This window comes from Mya arenaria, chromosome 13 (genome assembly GCF_026914265.1).
Source record: "Mya arenaria isolate MELC-2E11 chromosome 13, ASM2691426v1".
NCBI classification, from domain to species: Eukaryota; Metazoa; Mollusca; class Bivalvia; order Myida; family Myidae; genus Mya; species Mya arenaria.
Window position 1 is genome coordinate 46,870,514 of NC_069134.1, and position 23,142 is coordinate 46,893,655.

Sequence of the window (23,142 nt, forward strand, 5' to 3'; positions counted from 1 at the left end):
AATTCAAAAGTGCACTTTAAACCAGTGTCAAATATCGAGAACCAGTCCGCATTGACTTGACCGATAGAGGCTGAGAGTGTTCTGATTGCTTAGCAACATAACAACAGACATTAAATTCAATCTCGCGAAAATAAGCAAAATAAATTAACTTATTGTATGGTTTATGAAAAATAAATTATGCCATTTCAATAAAGCGCAATCAAATATATATGTTTGCAAGACTTTTAATTAAAATTGAAAATAAATAAACGTAAAAAACGCTATTTTTAGTTACTGCGCTCTATGACGTCAGTAAACGTCGCACGTGCTTTTTGGTGTAATTGTACAAAAGTTCCTTTTCAACGTCATCTTTTTCACAAATTGATAATTTTAGATATGCAAGAAAAAATATCAATCATGTTTTTCCGGTCCAGATCGAAAAATCCGACCCTCGCGCACGCTGCGTGGAAGGTAACTCGGCAAGCCTCGTTACCTGCTTTCGCATGGCCCTCGGTTTGGATTTTTCATGATAGATACTTATAGTAACACATAACATGTAATGTGAATATGGAAGCTCTATTCATAACAGAAATTTTGCCAATTTTAAATCCAGTCATGCATGAAGGACTCTGCCTGTTTATTTTTCGAAAGGAACCAAGGCCTCATGGGTCTTTAATTTATGTGCAAGTTTGGTGAAGATCAAACATGATGGCCCTAAAATGCTCACCTAAGCAAAGGACCACGACTCTGTGATAAAGCATTAATAAAAATGTTGCAGTTTAAACATATCTTTACAAATGAGGATGCCTTGTTTTATATTTGTAAAGGGTCATGCAATGAAGCTACCTGTAATGTTTCATTGAATTTGGCTTGGTAGTTTCAGAGATTTTTGTTGTAGAGGGTCATGCAATAAAGCTTCTTGTAAAGTTTCAGTGAATTTGGCTTGGTAGTTTCAAAGGAGATGTTTTAAAGCAAAACAGGAAGTTGGCCAGATTGTTGTTGCTGTTGATCAATCATGACCCCTTGTTGTATTTTTGTAGAAGGTTACCCATGGAAGCTTCCTGTAAATTTAATAGAATTTGGACTGGTAGTTTTAAAAGGGGATGGGTTTTTTAAAGCAAAACAGGAAGTTGGCCATTTTGTTGTTGTTGTTGTTGATCAATCATGACCCCTTGTTGTATTCTGTAGAGGATCACCCAAGGAAGCTAACTGTAAAGTTTCATTGAATTTGGAGTGATAGTTTCAGAGGAGATGTTTTTTTAAAGCAAAACAGGAAGTTGGCCATTTTGTTGTTGTTGTTGTTGATCAATCATGACCCCTTGTTGTATTATGTAGAGGGTCACCCAAGGAAGCTTACTGTAAAATTTCATTGAATTTGGAGTGGTAGTTTCAGAGGAGATGTTTTTTTAAAGCAAAACAGGAAGTTGGCCATTTTGTTGTTGTTGCTGTTGTTGTTTTATGATCATTTTTTCAAAAAAGAAAAACTCCTGACAAATGTCCGATTAAATATTTCAAGTCCGATTTGAAGACAAAAACTTGTAAAATCTTCACAATTTTTTTCTTTTTAAAATCCAAAATCTGTGGGAGATTAAATTCTTTTTCAGCCTTTCCAGAGAGAAATCAGAACATCTTCAAAGTCACAACTTAGTAGTTTCAGGAGGTTTCCAGGGATAGTATATTCATAAAGCATTGTAAGTTACTTCCAAACTTTAGTCAATTTCTTAAAATTTTCATAGTCAAATTGAAAGAATGTATATAAGTGTTTATAATTAAACAAGTTGTTTTTTTCAATAAGGTTTATGAAAATAATGTATTTCAGAAATTATTCAGTTTGATCATATGAGCAATGAGATACTTAAATTAAGAAAGTGAATTTTTTTTTATGAATACCAGCCCAGGGTATAAGCGGAAAATATTCACAACGGTAACAGGTATACCATTCCTTTTCCAGAAGTGAGGTGGACAATTTTAATAAACAAGAGGCCCAAAATGGCCCTATATCGCTAACCTGATTGGACAAAGGGTTATTAAGTTATTGATAGTTATAATACTTAAAATCAAAATGGGGTGAAGGAATTTGACAGTGGGTCACCTTAGAAACATTGTTTTTGAAGTTATTTTGAAATCGGGCTTATAGTCTGAAGAATATAAGTATCTATCATGTGTTTCCGGTACGGATAGAAAAATCCGACCCGAGGGCACGTGCGTAAGCCGGTAACGAGGCTTGCCGAGTTACCGGCCACGCAGCGTGCCCGAGGGTGGGATTTTCTATCCGTACTGGAAACACATGATTGATTTTTTTTCTTGCATATCTTAATTTATCAATTTGTGGAAAAAATGACGTAGAAAACGAACTTTTGTACAATTACACCAAAAAGCGCGTGCGACGTTGTTTACTGACGTCATAGAGCGTAGTTATTTTAAATAACTAAAAATAGCGCTTTTTTACGATTATTTATTTTCAATTTTAATTAAAAGTCTTGCAAACATATATATTTGATTGCGCTTTATTGAAATGGCATAATATATTTTTCATAAACCATACAATAAAAGAAATAAGAAGTGGCGCGTTGTTGCGCGTGACTCATCTTACATGGGGTATGTAAGATGGGGTTTTCCAGCACTGGTCACATGACCGGAAACACACGTCCGGTATGCAAGAAAAGATTTTCATAGTTTTCCATATAGACGTACAGAGAAAAGTAGCCCGGCCCCTGGCAGCCATGTTTTTTTTAAGAATCAATTAGGGGTGAAGGAATTTGATACAGGGTCACCAAAGGAATAAATCTGTGAAATTATTTTGAAACCAAGTCAATTGTTTCTGAGAAAAATATTTTTTAAGTTTTCTATATATAGGCACATAGTGAAAAGTAGCTGCACCCTCTGGCTTCCCTTTATTTATGAATCAACATGGGACGAAGGTATTTGATACAGGGTCACCTATTATATATAATTTAGGAACATTTCTGTGATGAACAGCGTTTTCTGCAAAGATTTTCAAAGTTTTTTCCATTCGGTTGCCATGGCAACCAGAGTTCTGCATGGAACCACTTTCATTGAAGGAATCTGATAGAGGGCCACCCAAGGAACATTCAGGTGAAGTTTGGTGGGAATGTTTGGTTGAAATTGCCCAAATGTCTCAGGAGGAGATGTTGTTTGTTCAAAGGAAAATGTTGACAAAGAACGACAGACAATCACTCTATAGATCACAAAAGCTCACACAGAGCACTCAGGTGACCTAAAAACTTTTTAAATATCTGAAATTTTCCATGGGAAATCATGCCTTACCATCACAGCACTTCTGCACATTTGAATACTTTCCAGTGACTTCAGAACATGTACAGACAAACAAATAATCTGGCCAAGATCTACATAATGGGGCTTATAAACTAAGGACCTAGAGTTGTGACACAGTGTTTTAGCGAATTTTAAACACAAGTCACTCGTTGTAGTGTGAGTCAACCTAATATTGTGATCTTAATCATTGCCTCATGTATCAGATGTACAAGTATGTGAATTTTGGGATGCCTGGTGACCCCATATTGTTTTGGTATCATTTGAAAGGTTTTATGTGTTACAGTTAGGAAAGAATGTGAAAACTAAAGTGGCAAACTGTCAAAAGATAAGACTATCAATATTGAATCAATTTTCTTAAGTTTATGTAATTAAAGCAATTCAAGGGCCATCTCTGAAGTGACTGGGGCAACATGGCTGGGTATCAAACTTGGCCGAGACATTCTGCCCGTACACATATTGTACAAATTGGTAATTATTGGACAAAAGGTCTTGGAGCCAGAACAAAACATAAAGTTTGTGTATTTCAAGCAATTCAAGAGCAATAACTTTGAACTGACTCTGAACAGGTAGTATTGCTAGTTATCAAACTTGCTCCAGGCAAGAAAAGTAACCAAGGGAAAAAACTCTTTGTATTCAGCAAAAATAGAGTTATGTTCCTTGTTCACTGCACTTCCTCTCAGTATGCCTTACCATTGTATGAATAAAATTACATTAGTTTTCAAGTTATGTTCACGACAATAAGAAACAAACAACGACAATAACTCTGCAGTTGGATAAATTAGAGTTATAGTTCTTGCTCACAGCACTTCCTCTCTTGTGCTTTACCATTGTATGAATTTTTAATAAATTACATGTACATCCATTAGTTTTCAAGTTATGTTCACGACAAGAAGAAACAAACGACGACAATAACTCTGCAATTGGATAAATTTGAGTTATAGTTCTTGTTCACAGCACTTCCTCACTTGTGCTTTACCATTGTATGATTTTTTAATAAATTACATGTACATCCATTAGTTTTCAAGTTATGTTCCAGACAAGAAGAAAATAACGACGAAAATAACTCTGTAATTGGCTAAAATAGAGTTATGGTTCTTGTTCACAGCACTTCCTCACTTGTGCTTTGCTATTGTATGAAGTTTCAATAAATTCCATCCATTAGTTTTCAAGTTAATGTCCGGACAAAAGTCTCACAACAAAGGGCAGTAACTCTGTAATTTGCTGCAGCAAATTCAATATTTCCCAATAAGTGCAGGAGACACGGGATGTACAAGAAATGAGAGGCTCACACCATGGACGTAATGTTTTGCGACCTTGAAATGGCATGTTTCAGAATGTTTTATTATTGTACCAAATTTCATCATCAATCCTTCAATGGCTGAAGGGCATTATGAGCATATTTTTGGGGTTAATTTCTGTATAAAAAACAGACAACGAAGAGAACTACATTCCCCTCCAAGTTTGTGACAGAAAAAAATATGCATCAATTCAGACAGTGATTTTTGTATTTGATACACAATGTGAATTTAAAAAATAATCATATTTACTTGATCCTGCTGCTGTGCCCTGTTTTGCTGGAACCTGCTACCCACCGACTCCAGCAGAGGGTGGCTTGAACTCGACGCCATTGATACTGGAGGTCTGGGATCTGATCTCTGCACTTGTATCACTTGTATTAGGTATGATCCTTGCAGTGGGTGTCTGTAGTTGGAAATAAGCACTTGGGGTCATTGGGTAAACCAAGGTAGTGATGGGTTTGGGTTTGATACAAGCACTGGGGGTCTTGGGTTGAACCGAGGCCATGGGACTGATCCAAGAACAGGCTGGCTTGGCAGTGGGAGCCGGGTATTCATTTTTCAATGTCAGATATTGTTGTGATGATACAATTATGGTCCCTGTAATAGCAGTCAACAGTAACTGTTCTAAAAAAAACATTGAGGCCTCAAGACCTTTTATATTCTAATCTCAGGATCAATCGTGGTCATCTGCTGAGCTCATGGTGACCATGACCATGACCTTTGACCCACTGACATAAAAATCAATAGGGTACATCTACTGGAAATGACCAACCAGCATACCTGCACTGGGCATAAATGTTAGCTTGTCATTGATTGAAGACCATGGGGACGGACGAATGGACAATATTACATTTCTTTAACCAGATGACATATCTGAGGGTTTATATTACTAGTATTAAGATTTTGAAATTTTGGCACAAACCTGAAACACAAAGGTTTGCAAATAAACTAGAATCGAGTCCATAGGACACGTACATGTATGCTCCCACAATCCTGTATATGTCATATGAATGCTGCTTTGAAAGTAAATTAAGCCAAAGTCATCGCAATGGAATGAGAATAAGCGTTCAATCCCGAAAAATTGTTTTCACTACACTCATTATAATTAATAAAATTTTTTTAAAAAAATGCCATACTCCAAATGTATGCATGCTGCACAAAACTCTACCCTTACGATCATCAGCACAATATGCTTGGTCCGGATCTGTGATCCTCTGCAAGCCATGTTCTCAGCATCCCAGGACACAGAATTTGATTAAAATCATGCAGATTCCTAATTTTGACAAGTTTCTCCTGCAATTTGTGATCTCATGGGTCCTTTCAAGATTTATACCTTATTATCATGTACATTTAAACACCGTTAATCTGAACACAGTTTATCAGAAATAATCGCTATTTCGCATTTATTTTTCGATCCCGATTTAATTTTTTCTTTGTTTAATTAAAATTTCCATAAATGCTGCAAAATCGCTATTTTTAAAATATTGTTATTTCAAAATTAAAATAACGATCCCGAATCCTTATTTCACACCTGTTAATCAAATGTTGTTTCAAACTCTGTCATATCACAGTTTTCACACCATAACTGAGATAGCACGCCCGCATCGGTTTAAGGTTAAAATGATGTTTATTTAAAGCAAAACAGGAAGTCAGCCATTTTGTTGTTGCTGCCGTTGTTGTTAATCAATCATGACCCCTTGTTGTAATTTTGTAGAGGGTCACCCAAGGAAGCTTCCTGTAAAGTTTCATTGAATTTGGACTGGTAGTTTCAGAGATGTTTATTAAAGCAAAACAGGAAGTCATTCATATTGTTGTTGTTGTTGTTAATCAATCGTGACCCCTTGTTGTATTTTTGAAGAGGGTCACCCAAGGAAGCTTCCGGTAAAGTTTAATTGAATTTGGACTGTAAGTTTTAAAGGACATGTTTTTTTGTTGATTAATCGTGATCCCTTGTTGTATTTTTGTAGAGGGTCACCCATTAGAAAGCTTCCTGAAAAGTTTCACTGAATTTGCAGTGGTAGTTTCAGAGGAGACGTTTTTAAATCAAAACAGGAAATCAGCCATTTTGTTGTTGTTGTTGTTAATCAATTGTGACCCCTTGTTGTATTTTTGTAGTGTGACACCCAAGGAAGCTTCCTGTGAAGTTTCGTTGAATTTAGCCGGGTGGTTTAAGAGGAGATGTTAGCAATTGTTGACAGCGGATGGACGGATGACGGACAAAGACCAATCACAAAATAGCTCACCTTGGTGAGCTAAAAATAACCAATCTGTAGTGAGTTAATTAAGTTTATTTTCAGTGCATGTATACTGAATGATGCAACATGTTGGTACGAACGCTGTTATTTTCTAACAATAACATGTTGCATCATTTAAAACATTCCAATGTTCATGACAATTTGAAGTTTATCATTTTAGCATTTCAAAACATCGCGTGATATATACACAGTAGAAGACATTAGTAAACATTATTTGGTAATTTATTTTAGGCAAATGCTGCATGGTGTTTTATTTCGTATGGTACGCATTCCGACATCTATACACTACCGGAAAACAACATCGGATTCGTAATCAAATGGTTATTTGACATCATTAATATAAATGCATCCCCCCACCCCCTCCCCAAGCGCCATGTTGTCATGATTATTTGGACAAATGAATGAAAAGGGGTCATCTACTGGTCAGACCCAGGCTCCATGTCAAGTTTGATGATCATAGGTCCAGGCATTGTTAGGGTATCACTGGGAGAAATGATTTACTTTTTCGCATTAAAGGTCACTGTGACCTTGAACTTTGGCCAGATGACCCCAAAAAATCAATAGGGGTCATCTTCTAGTCAGGGCCAACCTTCATGTCAAGTTTGATGACCATAGGTCAAGGAATTGTTAATTTTGCCTTCAAGGTCACTGTGACCTTGACCTTTGACCCGATGACACCCAAAAGTAATAGAGGTCATCTACTGATCAGGCCCAACCTGTAAGTCAAGTTTGAGGGCCATGGGTGCAGGCATTGTTGAGTTATCGCTTAGACAACCTTTTATATTAAAAGGTCACTGTGACCTTGACCTTTGGTCCAAAGACCAAATCAATAGGGGTCATCTAATGGTCAGGCCCAGCCTCCATGTCAAGTTCGAGGGCCATGGGTGCAGGCATTGTCAAGTTATCACTCGGACAACCTTTTATCATTCAAGGTCACTGTGACCTTGACCTTTGGCCTGATGACCCCCAAAATCAATAGGGGTCATCTACTGGTCAGGCCCAACCTCCAAGTCAAGTTTGAGGGCAATAGGTGCAGGCAATGTTGAGTTATCACTCGGCCAACCTTTTACCATTAAAGGTCACTGTGACCTTGACCTTTGACCCAATGATTATAGGGGTCATCTACTGGTCATGCCCAACATTCATGTCAAGTTTGGTGACCATACGTCCAGGCATTGTTAAATTATTACTTGGACAAGCTTTGGTCTACCGACATTGGCTATGAAAAAATTCAAAGTCATAGCCCCATTGGCTTTGGTTCTTAAAATTTAGATTCACACACTGTTATAATACCCCTCTTCTTCAAAGGGGGGCATAATTATTCTTACTTTTAAGCGGTGTTTGATAATTGATAAAGATTAAATTTTCATTATTTTTACATCTGGCTGTGAAAACTGTTGGTCAGACAGACCAATCCCATCACAAATTAGGTTGGACCGAGTCAAATTTACTGGTCAGGACCGCCGGACCGAAGGTTTTCACAATGTCTGTAACCCTGATAAGATGACTGTTTAAAACATATAAGCTTGATAGTTCAAATGAAATGAATTATAATGTTTTTGATAAAGCTGTTTGATAAAATTGTCACTTAAAAAAATAAAATTGTCATGTCAAAACTATCAAAGAAAACTAAACAGGTGACACCACTTACCAGGAATACACAAAGAACTTAACACTTCTTGATTATTTTAAACCTGCCCATCTGATCAAATTAAAGTTGTTTTGCACCTCAATTAGCACCTTATTAATATTAAGGAATCTTCTAATGAAATCAGAATTCTTAAGACTCGTACCAGATTCATTTTTTTTCATATATACATATGCTAACTAATTGACTCTATAGTCACCAGGGCTCTCACTTATTAAGGCTGAAAATTTTGGGAGAAGTGACTTCTCCCTTCAGTCAAATTAGGGAGAAGTGGGGAGACTTTAGGGAGAATTGATACTTTTCATAACACCTGATTCAAAAACTTTGCCAGCTATGCTGTTATTTACTTGTCTCTGGCTAAATAATTTTCAATATGCTGACATTTAAGAACCAAATGACATTTAAATCACTGTCCTTGATAAAAAAAATACCAATACATAATGGGAGGTTGAGAAATTAACTCGGAAAATTGTTCTGACAAAATGGCGATCTCACCAAATTTTTTGACATCGTAAATAGGAAAAAAATACTGTAAGTAAACTCTACATAAAGCAAAAAAAAATTGTGATTACAAAACAATTTTTTATCATGAACATTTCACTAAAACCAATCAAATATTTGTTAATACGTCATGTAATTGAATTTCTTAGCGCCACCATGCCAATGGCCCGAGATGGCTATGACCATCTGCTTCAATTTTTAGCAACTATGTCTTGCTTTGTTTGTTCAATACATATATCAATTATTTTTTAACTTGATATATGCTTAACAAGATTTTCATAATTATGTCGCCTCTTCTATCGCATTTTAATAAACTTATATCATTTGATCAGTGTCTTCTCAATGTACATTCTGATTAGTAAATTAATTTTCAATAGCTCCGCCTACTGGCGATGTTTTTGTAATTGGATGACACGGCTCAATTATCGGATTAGGAGATTACCAAAATAATAAATGGCTAATTGCGATGTTTTGACTAATGGGACAGTGGACAAAAACTCGCTGATTGACAGATTTACAATGTGCTAAAACTGTCGGCCAAGTCAATGTCGCTTTGAAGATACAAATGGGCTAAGTCTGGGAATTTTAGGCAAACACTTCGCCCAAGACGCCCCCTCGCAAGAGCCCTGGTCACTAGATTGTTTTGCATATGAAAAAATAACTTTAAATATACATAAAATATCCTTTCCGCTACCATAGCCGCCTAAAGCAGACCCTAATTTCGAGTGTCTCCATTAATTACCTCTATTGTACACTGGCGAACTACTGCAGCAGTCTAAACCGTACTCAAATTTTCGGCTTCTGATTACCGCTATCGTACAGCGTGGGACTACCGCTTATTTTTATAATCTTGTACATGTTTTGCTAAAAGCAGAGACTTAAATCTCCTGATTAAAATGCGTTAGCAATTAGGTAATTCTTTTATCAATTACGAAACAGTACAAATTTTATTGGTTTTATTATGTTATTAACGACAACTAAAATATTCACTTATAAATAAATATGACATATCGGCATAACTACGCTCTGGTAGACTTCGGAAAAATACAAAACTCTCATTAATACACTACAGATATGATGAATATTGAACAAATGTAGCAATAACTGTAGACGTGTATTGAAGTAATTTAATTAAAGACCATCATCAGTAGGTAAACGCACATGCAAAACAGCGCAATGGTAATCCTGTGATAAGTAGATTGTGGTAATTTTCATCTTTGGTATTGGCTACTTTTTAATGTTTATAAAACCACTATTATAGTTAAGTTTTGTAGATAGGAATTGCTTCTTTTAACAGTTTGTTAAGTACATAAAGGATAATATTATGCATTAATACACTCCCCGGCCAAAAAAGCTGCGTTAAAGCTTCGCAAAAGCGGTGCTAAAAGCTTCGCAAAACAATGCTTAAAGCTTCGCAAAACGATGCGCTATTGGCTGAAAAAAGCGCAGCTTTTGCGAAGCTTTGAAATTGTTCACTGAAAAAGCACAGCTTTTCAAAACAGCACAGGTTTTGCGAAGCTCCTTGATAGTTCTAGTACAAACATTTCATGTATATGTATTTCAAAATTGCCAGAGACGTTTGATGTTATTATCAATCTTGAAATTATACCACGTGTGCGTGCATAGATACACTATGGCAGTTTTAACTTTTGTAGTAACTCGATATTAATGTCTGTTGTTTTCCTCATAAATACCCTACTGCTAGTATTTGATATTTCTAAAACAGCAATTTTGTACTTCAGTAGTAGAAAAAGGTTTTCCAAAATATTTCAAAAGTACAATGCTTCAAAAGATGTTTGTAAGGCAACATTGCGAAATGTTTTTTTTATTTCAATCAATTTATGCATGTGTGTGCTTGAATCTGAGTAAATTGAAGAAATCCACATAAACACTCTCTAGAATCACATAATTACAGTTTTCCAGGCACGTGTCATTCCATGTAAAATTCAGTAATTAAACAAAAAGTAAAACTTAGAAGAAGTGGTGTAAATATGTTTGTGTCTCTAAGTTCATTGTTGTTTGGGTCCTTTACTTGTACCCCTAAATAGGGCTTATTTTTTAATGTTCAACAAATGGGCTTGTCCCTGTAGTTTTCATTATATTATGCATTTTTTTTCTTCTTTTATTATTTAAACGTGCATAGAGCGACTACAAAACAATATGGTTTTTTTTATCTGACAAATAAATCAGAATGGAATTAAGATAACAATTCTCTATCCTGATATTTTACACACATGCTCATTCATTTCCCATATAAATGTATACTTATAGGACTCAAATCCAAATACGGATTCACAATTCATTCATACATCAAGGTTATAAAATGTATAAATCATGGATTGTATTTCATTAATTTATTTACATCATAGGAACTTTGGGAATACATAGGGATAAAATCAAACATGACGATAATCAATTATGATAATAATATTCTCTATATCAACAAAGAACAAATGAACATAATTGTATAAAGGAAAAACATAGACCAAAACAGGAATCAAAGTATTTGACTGTAACTATTATATTGCAAAAAATGTCACGGGAAACAACACCAGTCTAATCACAGCATGCGATTAACGAGACGGCAACAGAGTCTAGTGGAGTTTCTGGTGCAATGCAATATCATCGGTCTGTGAAAAGAAATCACATATTGATGAATATTTGTTATAAAGACACGTTGCATTATTTATGTGTACTTTCTTAAAAAATGTCCTCATATTAAGCATGAAATGTTTGATTCTATAAAAACATTAAAACAACATTTTGTTATAATTATTTCATCAATACCATATTGAAAATTTATTTTAATACCTGATTGATCTAAATGACGCTTTCTTGTACTAGACTCTTAAATTCAAGATGTGCCATTAAACAGTAGAAATAATTTAATGTATGCATTTTCATTAACTTAAAAGGCTGTTCATTGCTTCGATTTAAGGGTCGTTTCAAAATGCAATAATATAAACAAGAGGGCCATGATGGCCCTAAATTGCTCACCTGAGTAAAAGAGTTTAACCTTTGTTTTCAATATAGCTTGTTTCTCAAAGAATATTGAACAAGAGCTGTCACAGTATGTGACGAATGCCCCCAAATGTGACATTGACCTATGAACAAGTACATGAAAAGTTGATATTGCCTTTACGTGTCAAATACATATGGCAAGTTATTTTAAATTGCCTCTGAACATAAAAAAATACCACCCATACTTGACAGCCTACACTCTTATGTCCTCATATTCAGCTTTCCAGTGTGAATTAACACTTAGTGTATTTTTCACCTTAGAGGTAGGGACATGGTCTTGCACACGACATGTCGTCTTGGTATGTGGAATACATGTGGCAAGTCATTTTAAAATCTGTCCATACAAGAGAAAGTTACAGCCCAGACACGACAGCCTATACTTCATGTACTTATATGCAGCATTCCATTGTGAATAAACACTAAGTGTGACCTTCAACTTAGAGGTAAGGACACGGGTCTTGCATGTGATCTGTCGTCTTGGTATATTGAACACATGTCGCAAGTTATTTTAAAATATGTCCATACAAGAGAGAGTTTCAGCCTGGACATGATAACTTATACTCTTAAGTTCTTATATGCAGCATTCCATTGTGAATAAACACTAAGCGTGACCTTGACTTTAGAGGTAAGGACACGGGTCTTGCACACGACACGTCGTCTTGGTATGTCGAACACATGTGGCAAGTTATATTATTATCTGTCCATACAAGAGAAAGTTACAGCATGGAAATGAGTTATTGAGCCAGACACACGGACAAGAGGGACAGACAGATGGATGGACGGACAGTGCGATTTTAATATACCCACCTCTCAGGGGCATAAAAACATACTGGTCAAACATGTTGCCTTGATAATCACTGATAGGACTTGTCACAGTTGCCTGCACACTGACAGGACTTGTCACAGTTTCCTGCACACTGACAGGACTTGGTGACTGACTGCACACTGACAGGACTTTTTTCAGTTGCCTGCACACTGACAGGACTTGATGATTGACTGCACACTGACAGAATTTGATTCTCACCTGCACACTGACAGGACTTTGTTCAGTTGCCTGCGCACCACACTGACAGGACTTGATAATTGACTGCACACTGACAGCACTTGGTTCAGATACCTGCACACTGACAGGACTTTTTTCAGTTGCCTGCACACGACAGGACTTGATGATTGACTGCACACTGATAGAATTTGATTCCCACCTGCACACTGACAGGACTTTGTTCAGTTGCCTGCGCACCACACTGACAGGACTTGATAATTGACTGCACACTGACAGCACTTGGTACAGATACCTGCACACTGACAGGACTTTTTTCAGTTGCCTGCACACTGACAGGACTTTGTTCAATTGCCTGAACAGTGACAGGACTTTGTTCAATTGCCTGCACACTGACAAAACTATGTTAAATTGCTTGCACACTGAAAGAACTTTTAGCATAGATCTATACACAAACAACAAACTGTGCACCATCCAATAAATCAATAAACTGCCTTAAGCTCTAAAATCAAATATCAGATCACATTCAACACCTTCAATCAATAATATCACATTTTATCAACTAGGACAACATCACATTCCTTCTCATGTTCATAATAACTTATTTCTTTATATAAGTTATAAGTGAATAACACTATCCACACAGAAAATAAGATTGTAGCATCTGCATGAACAATAATCTACATGAAGTTCAATGGAAATGTCTGATTATTAAATTTACTATTAAGTAAAAATGAAATTTCTTCTAAAAAATAAAGTGTATAATAATTATTTGAATCTATGAACCTTAAAAAAAAACATAATTACCTCAGAAGTGACTATGTTGGAGACTTAATAAAATTTAAAATCTATTCCCTTGTTACTAAAAATAGAAAGTAGTGGACTCTCCAACAAAAAGGGAGACCATATAGCAAGACTTGCTGCCCTTGCTTCAAGAGTAAACTTAACATCACTTTCAGATTTTAACAAATTGTATTTATAATGAACTTGTAACCCACGGGGTGAGGCCATTTTTTCTTCAGGGCATAATTTGAATAAACATGGTAAATAACCAATCGACAATGTTACACACCAAATATTTAAGCACTAGGCATCATATTATTTGCCATGGCAACCAGAATTCTTATGAAGTTTTATTTAAATTGTTCAAATGGGTTTAGGAGAAGATGATGATTATAACCAATTGTTGACATTTTCCTTTAGGTTGCCATGGCAACCAGAGTTTTGCATGGAATTAATTTCTTTCAACAATTTTGAAAAAGCACCAACCAAGGATCATTCCTATGAAGTTTCATTAAAATTATCCAAGGGGTTTAGGAGAAGATGATGATTATAACCAATTGTTGACATTTTCCTTTAGGTTGCCATGGCAACCAGAGTTCTGCATGGAATTCATTTCTTTGAACAATTTTGAAAAAGAACCAACCAAATATCACTCCTATGAAGTTTCATTAAAATTGTCCAAGGGGTTTAGGAGAAGATGATGATTATAACCAATTGTTGACACTTTTCCTTTAGGTTGCCATGGCAACCAGAGGTCTGCATGGAATTCATTTCTTTGAACAATTTTTAGAAAGCATCAACCAAGGATCATTCCTATGAAGTTTCATTAAAATTGTCCAAGGGGTTTAGGAGTAGATGATGATTATAACCAATTGTTGACATTTTCCTTTAGGTTGCCATGGCAACCAGAGTTCTGCAGAGATTTCATTTCTTTGAACAATTTTGAAAAAGCCCCAACCAAGGATCATTCCTATAAAGTTTCATCAAAATTGTCCAAGCGGTTTATTAGGAGAAGAAGATGATTATAACCAATTGTTGACATTTTCCTTTAGGTTGCCATGGCAACCAGAGTTCTGCATGCGATTCATTTCTTTGAACAATTTTGAACAAGGAACATACAAGGATCATTCCTATGAAGTTTTATTTAAATTGTCCAAGCGTTTTAGGAGAAGAAGATGATTATAACCAATTGTTGACATTTTCCTTTAGGTTGCCATGGCAACCAGAGTTCTGCAGAGAATTCATTTCTTTGAATAATTCACCAACCAAGGATCATTCCTATAAAGTTTTATCAAAATTGTCCAAGCGGTTTAGGAGAAGAAGATGATTATAACCAATTGTTGACATTTTCCTTTAGATTGCCATGGCAACCAGAGTTCTGCATGGAATTCATTTCTTTCAACAATTTTGAACAAGGACCATACAAGGATCATTCCTATGAAGTTTCATTAAAATTGTCCAAGCGGTCTGGGAGAAGATGATGATTATAACCAATTGTTGACATTTTCCTTTAGGTTGCCATGGCAACCAGAGTTCTGCATGGAATTCATTTCTTTCAACAATTTTGAAAAAGCACCAACCAAGGATCATTCCTATAAGGTTTCATCAAAATTGTCCAAGCGGTTTAGGAGAAGAAGATGATGAGGAAAGAATCGGTGTCTTAGTAAACAGTCTGTTTGACGACTTCAAACTTAAAATACACTGAAAGATATTTCATATCAAACTGGAAAATTGAAAATCGGGTCACTCGAAACATCGGTTCCCTCGAGGTTTTGTCTCGGTCCTTGGCGACCTCGAGCGATCGCAGTTTTACTGTATAACCAATTGTTGACATTTTCCTTTAGGTTGCCATGGCAACCATAGTTCTGCATGGAATTCATTTCTTTGAACAATTTTGAACAAGGACCATACAAGGATCATTCCTATGAAGTTTCATTAAAATTGCCCAAGCGGTCTAGGAGAAGAAGATGATTATAACCAATTGTTGACGCCGAACGACAGACGCCGGACATAGACCGATCAAAATAGCTCACCTTTAGCACTTTGTGCTCAGGTGAGCTAAAAACATACGTTATTAAAAATGTTTTACATACTTGAGTTGTTGTTTTTTGTTCCTTGGTGTTTCTGGAGCCATAGTCTTGTTGGACTTGACCTCCATTTGGCCTTGCGGAATTTGATGCATGCTTTTTCCCACTTTCCTTTAGTATTTACTTCTTCCCTCAAAACCTTGTTCTGTTGGCTATTTATTATAGGATTGAAACATGTAATTGGGTTGCACACATAATAGATTATTCTCATGTAGTGGATATAAGCTTCCCTTCCGAGGTATTTCATGCCATGTTGTTCCCTCTGCTGAACATCCTAACTTTGCCATCTTTTTTAGTCTGATTTTGCGATTGACCAATATCTCCTTCCGGTGTTAAATGCGAGACACAAATGTGTAGTTTTTTTCCAAACGCCAGGGGAACTGATGTTTTAAACTTGTCGGCAAATACAACATGATTTCGTCCTGTGATGTTTTCTCTTCAGTTCTCTACAACTGTTTGAGTCAACCCTACTTCTATCTTTAGACTTAAGTACACCAGGTAATTCTTGAGATACCCCATGACAGCACCGGGACAGACGAGAAATTTAAATCCTTTTTGTGGGCTTGTTAGGAGCACCAACGATTCTTGAATAGTGACCGTGACATTTGATCATTGCTTCATCGACAGATATGTATTGATGCATGTTATATTTAGTCATGCTGCTTTCCCATCTTCCATAACAGGGCCACGGTCACTGTGGTTCCAATGTAACCTTGATAGCGACCTTGTGATATCTGTCCGGTTGGTTTATTTTCTATTGCAGTGGTTTTCATAGCAACTGTGGCAGCTATTTGGTAATGGATGTTCTGTTGATATATTTGCAGTCACTATGGTTTCCATGATAACCTTATAGTGATTAGGTAATAAATGTCCGGTTGGGTTTATAAGAAAGTTATAGCAAATATTTCAACAGTTAAAGGGAGCGTAACTAGCGTTAAATGACCTTCAAAGGCAACGTCCCCTTTGAAATGGGTTGTGTTATGTTGATTACGTATTATGTTTATACAGGAAATACTGCTGCGTAGTTTTTCATACTTCTATATTCAAGAACGCTACCAATGTGCACTTACCGGTAAGTGACTGATTTTAATTCAATCATGAAATGTATACCTTATCAAAGTTAACACACAGTCCGTAAAACAAATCTCACAGTAATACCACTGCGCAGTTTTGCTCATTTCTTAAATTTAACAGTGATACCACAGGGTACTATTGATACAAGATGAAAAACATAAGCATGCTGTTTTATTAAAGCATGTATACAATTTAAGCCAGAGCCGAATAATATTAAATGACAATTTTTAAAGAAATACCGTTGCTTCTTTTTGCATGGTTATCTTATTTGGAAGAAATTCCGTAGTGTAGTAACTGTTTTTAAGACAAAGTACCATAGCGTACTAATGCTGTTTTTAAAATTCACAATCCTTCATATTTTAATGAAAAACGTACCACAAATTTGTGGAAAATGTGCATTTTGCGGCTGTGGAACTTGACGTACCTACTATTTCAGTACGTTTCAGTCGTCTACAGTATTCCTACAGTACGGTAAAACAGTAGCGGTAACCAGCACCCTTGAAAAATTGGTCTGCATTAGGTGGTTATGGTAGCGCGTCGATGTACGGTAGCGGTATTCAAAAGGATATAGGGTACTAAAGGGTATAAAATGACCAAAAATTGGAGAGTACGAAATGGTCAGGGTAAGAAATGACTATTAAACATGAATATCTATATCCCCAATGTAAAAATTACCGGTGTTACCTATTACTGGTGTAATCTGAAAATATCTAGTTCAAGAAGAACACTTCCGGTATCCTTTGTTTACAATATCTCTTGATATATGTCAATGTGAAACTTTTGATAAATATGAAGTTTCTTATGGTAATAAACCCCATTTATTATAACAAAATTCATCGGAAACATAAGTTTTGAACTTTTTCTATTCATACATGTTACAATCAATGAATAAATTTTGAATAATTCACAAAACATATTTTGACAGTCGGCATCCATCTTGTTGATTACGTCACCACAGAGCAAGTGCTTTTTGGAAACACTGCTACTCAAATAAACTTCTGACTCTTCGATGTTGAATAAAGACACCAATATTGAATTCCATTGAGGTTTTTTGGTTTTTAAGAACATGGTGGTGGGGTCCTTTGATAGGTATAAAATAATATAGTTTTGGCAAAAATGGGGAAAATATTAGCATAATTCATATAATGTTTAATTGTTTTCAAACTTTTTATTCAACTAACCTATCGACATTCTCATGAATGGTACTGTATTTGACATTGTAAGTCGTCTGGAAACAGAGTTTGGAATCAAAGGGTCATGGCACTATTTCGAATCAGGTCATGGGAAGGGCCCCTGTGACGGCATTGGTGGCACGACCAAGAGGAATGCAGATAATGCAATAAAGCAGGGCAAAGTAATCATTCAAGACGCGGAGGATTTTTACAAATGGGCAATACAGACAGAAGGTCAAATCAAATACAAAAAGATATTACCAGAAGAGTTTGACCAAAGTAAGGAGGCTGTGGATACGCGAAATATAGAGCTGAAACCAGTAAAGGGAACAATGAAGTTGCACAGTGTTATTGGTGTATCACCAATGAATATCCTATCGAGGGAGACCGTTTGTGTATGTGATGAATGTTTTCAAGAGGGAGGTTTCAGTGAAAATTCACCATGTGAATGGGAGAGACATTCATTATTAAAGCCTAAAAAGAATGCAAATGCAAATGATGGTGAGTCACAGAAAAATGGTGAAATTGTATCTGATACAACAAATGAAAGCACTATCCAGAAGGAAAACCCAGAGATTGATATCAATGTAGATGATTATGTTGTTATCGCTTATGACATGAAATACTACATCGCAAAAGTCACAGATATTGACAAAGAAGATGGTGAACTAGAGGTAGCATGTATGGAGTCGTGTGGTAAGACTGTAGGTCGATACAAATGGCCAAGAAACGAGGACAAGATATGGATTAATCGCCAAAGTATTTTGAAAAAGATCGCAGAGCCTGTAGCCACTGGAAAGTCTTGCAGAATTTTCAGCGTTGATGCAGAAACACTACCATTTACCAATACACACTTTTGACAAACGTTTGTCAGTTACGGGACATACAATGGCTATGCACTTATAGCGTATGCTGAATAGTTTATGACCTGACAATGGACAAAAATGTTCTAGTTAAAACTGAAATTAGCATGTGAAATTGACAAGTTCATGAAAAATCTTGTGTTGTTAATGTTTAATACATGTAGTTAATTGTTCAAAACCTGTTTGTAATTGCTTACAACGCAAAATGTTATATCATGTTATGTATCTAGTCATATGTTAACCAGGTATATATAGTTTGTATGTTAAACATGATACACCCTAGCCTCTAGTTTAATGTTTATGTATATATATAAATGTTTAAATTCATTATATGATGTTCAAATGAGATATCTTATTAAGATAATTTACGATACATTTTCTTGTAATTTACGGGACAATTTTTTAAATCAAATAGAAATTGATTGTTTATTGACAACATAATCCATGTTTAACATGTTAAAATGAAATGATTTGATGTATCAAAAAAAGCTACTGATATGATTTAAACATGTTTGTTTGATTTACTATTGTTATGTTACAGTTAGATTTTCAAATTAAAATTAGAAAAATAGAATAAACGAGTTCGTTTTTTTGCCAATTTCATCAAAATACACAATAAATAAACATAAAGTATATTGATTCATTTCAGAATATATATCTAGTTTCAGAATTTGACACAAAATGACACTCATTTAATAGGTAACAGTGGTTTACTTTGTACTTGTTTTTTGAAGGTGTGACTCGAAAATTACTGCAAGAAACTCGACAGTGGCTACCTTAAAATGGCCATATATTTAGTTTCAGAACACTTGTACTCATAAAATTTTGCCAAATGATCGGATATATACTTATTATCATTGCAAGCAATACAGATAATGTAAATACTGTTGTTGAAATTTTGACATTTTGCTGTATGCTATTGTCACCTTTAAGTGAGACTGAGTCATGAACGCTGTGTCTGCCATTTTAAGGAAACACATTCCGCAAATGAATGGTCTGCAGGATACATTTACAACACCATTTTATGTTGAACAATTAAAATAATGGAGTACAGATATTATTATTTGTTTTATTGATATAAAATATGAAACTAGACATTGCTTTTTTGAAAAAGCGCTTGTCTCCCCCGTTGTGTGGTCGTAGGTGAGAAATAATCAATGATGGACATGAAATTTGTCATGAACAACTAGCATACCAAGTATGAAGTTCCTGGACCCAAAGGATCTTTAGTTATTGAGTGGAAACCGTTTCTTCACCTCAAGGTCACGTTGACCCTGATCTTTGACCTAGTGACCCCAAATTCAATAGGGGTCATCTACTAGTCATGACCAACTAGCATACCAAGTATGAAGTTCCTGGGTCTAAGAGTTCTATAGTTATTGGGCGGAAACGAAGTGTGACGTACTGACTGACTGACTGACAGACTGATGGACTGACTGACGGACAGGGCAAAAACAATATGTCTCCCCATGAATGGGGGAGACATAAAGATATTACACGCAAATGATTTTTACATGGAAGGTCACCACGACCTTGACTATTGACCTTGTTACCCCCAAAACAATTGGGATCATCTAGACATCATGACCAACCTCACTTCAAAGTTTGGTGAACCTAGATCAAAGCATTCTCCTGATATTGCACGGAAATATTTTTTTACATTAGAGGTCACAGCGACGTTGACCTTTGACCTTGTGACCCCCCAAAATATAGGAGTTTTCTAAACCTCATGATCAACCTCCCTACCAAGTTTGGTGAACCTAGGTCAAACCATTCTCAAGATATTGAGCGGAAATGTTTTTTACATTGGGGGTCGCCGCGACCTTGACCTTTGACCTAGTGACCCCAAAAACAATAGGGATCTTCTACACCTCATGACCAACCTCCCTACCAAGTTTGGTGAACCTAGGTCAAACCGTTCTCAAGATTTTGAGCAGAAATGTTTTTTATATTGGGGGTCGCCGCGACCTTGACCTTTGACCTAGTGACCCCAAAAACAATAGGGATCCTCTACACCTCACGACCAACCTCCCTACCAAGTTTGGTGATCCTAGGTCATGCGGTTTTCCAGTTATCGATCGGAAACGAAGTGTGACGTACGGACGGACTGACGGACTGACGGACTACCGGACTGACGGACAGGGCAAAAACAATATGTCTCCCCCAGAGAGGGGGAGACATAATAAATGTTGAAATAATTATCACCTTGTATATAATATTTGTTTACTTAGCATGTTAATCAACTGTAATCTTTTGTAATCCTATTACCCCCCGTGGTCATTCACACCTTCTCGATCACGCCCGATAACTACTGTATAATTTTGAAAACAGAGACCGGATGAGACCGGGACCGAGAAATAGTATGGCCCTTCTAAAAATTCTCAAATTTATATCAAATTGGCCTTAAATTTTATTTTAAAAACCTCAAAATTAAATCAACCATGCTAAAATACCATATTAGTCAGTCACTTTAAAGAACATGGTGCAATAAGCATCTTGTCAAATTACTTCACACTTCGGCCGAGATCGTTGCTAAGTTACCGGTATGGTACAAAAGACCACTAATCAGCATTCGTTGTTAATTGGCATCCTACTAATAAGCATTTTTGTAAATATTAAAAACATACATGTAATAAAACTGTCAAAACATCAAAGAAAACAACATTTCCAAGGCGTTATTAATTATCTGTACAGTGTATAAAATTTTACGACATTTTGGCGGGATATTGGACATATACAGTACAGTTCGGCAGTTGTCTGCAATTACACTCCGACCTGTGTTTTGGCAGTCTTAATTGATTTTTTAGCAGCTCTTCTGAATATAAACTTGTTTTTACAAGTCAGAGGAAATATTCTGTCTGTCTCTCAATCAAAAACGCTGACACTTGACGAGTTTCAACCATGACGTATTTATCCCTATTTTCCGAAAATATAAAAATAGTAACAAATATCAAGTTTTTGTTTACATTGTTTCCATCATTGTTTTTGTTGAAAATTAGAAATTCTACCGCTTTTGAGACATAAATCTACCTTTCTGTCATTGCCAAAGGTTCACATGTCTATTTAATATGAGTGAAATTTAAAGAAACTTGCATTTAACCTGGCAAAAATTCCACTGGATTGTTTCTTAATGCACTGGAAATTGGTACATCCAGGATACTTTGTCTGAAAATACGAAACCATCCAGAATAGATCACAGTGATTTGGTGGGATTGAGCTCCTTCTTCGCATGGTGTCATTTTACATCTACAAAATTTAGTGACATTTAACCTAAAATCTATTTTTTTTCCAGATTTATCAAAGGGGTCATTGTTAAAGTGCAGTAATTCATAGTTATGTTATGCTAGTCAGTAGATAGTTGGTTGGAGTGACCCCTTTGATAAATCTGAAGAAAAAAAAATATATTTTAGGTTAAATGTCACTAAATTTTGCACAGGTCTAATGACACCAAAGAGGAGCTAATTCCCACCACAGGCAGCAGTTACGTTGACAGGACCCACCCTATGGCCAACCCCCTCTAAAAAAAAAAATTAGTAAAAAAAAAAAATTTCAAGACCAAAAATGATTGGAACATGATCATTTATCATAAAAACATAAATATCAACCAAAAATTTCACTAAAAGTTTTTTCCCAATATTTACTTTAATTATATAGTAAAGGTTGACATGTGAAGGCCCTCGTATGTACATGTAGGGTGGTGTTTTTGAAAAGCACGTAACTAACTTATTTTTCACCAAATCACTGTGGAATATATACTGATTGTCAGTTAAGATACAGAATTTAACATTTTAAATGTTTATTGTAATTTTTATTTATGCGACAGTTCGGGTGCACGGCATTGTGCGCCTCACACCCGCAACACGACATTGCGTGTGTCTGCCACATAACGTTACTCCGACAAAAAGGAACGTGCAGCGCCATGTTGTTTTCACGTTTTATTCCAGTAACAAATAACAGAGTATTATGAATAGTTTAACTTAAATATAGAAGCCTAATTATTAGCTCGTTCAATTAAATTGAGTCACTTAGAATGTTCACACAGTTTAAGATGCACACAAAGTATTAAGCACAAAGTTTTACACATAGAGTATAATGTCTTTCACAAAGTTACACAAAGTTGTTGCCTTATTGATTACTAAATCATCCCTATTTAAATGAAAACAT

At 35.8% G+C, this 23,142-nt stretch overlaps 1 protein-coding gene across 1 annotated transcript in view; it reads right to left on the reverse strand.

Annotated features, from left to right (window-relative positions):
• Positions 1–23,142, reverse strand: part of LOC128213369 (E3 SUMO-protein ligase ZNF451-like) — a 148,747-nt gene that overhangs the window by 122,488 nt on the left and 3,117 nt on the right. Inside the window, exons 2-3 of the mRNA XM_052919015.1 lie at positions 22,079–22,143; positions 4,824–4,977 (exon numbers count right to left, since the gene is read on the reverse strand). Coding sequence (XP_052774975.1) covers positions 4,824–4,904 — 81 coding nt within the window. The 5' untranslated portion in view covers positions 4,905–4,977; positions 22,079–22,143. The remainder of the gene's footprint in view (positions 1–4,823; positions 4,978–22,078; positions 22,144–23,142) is intronic.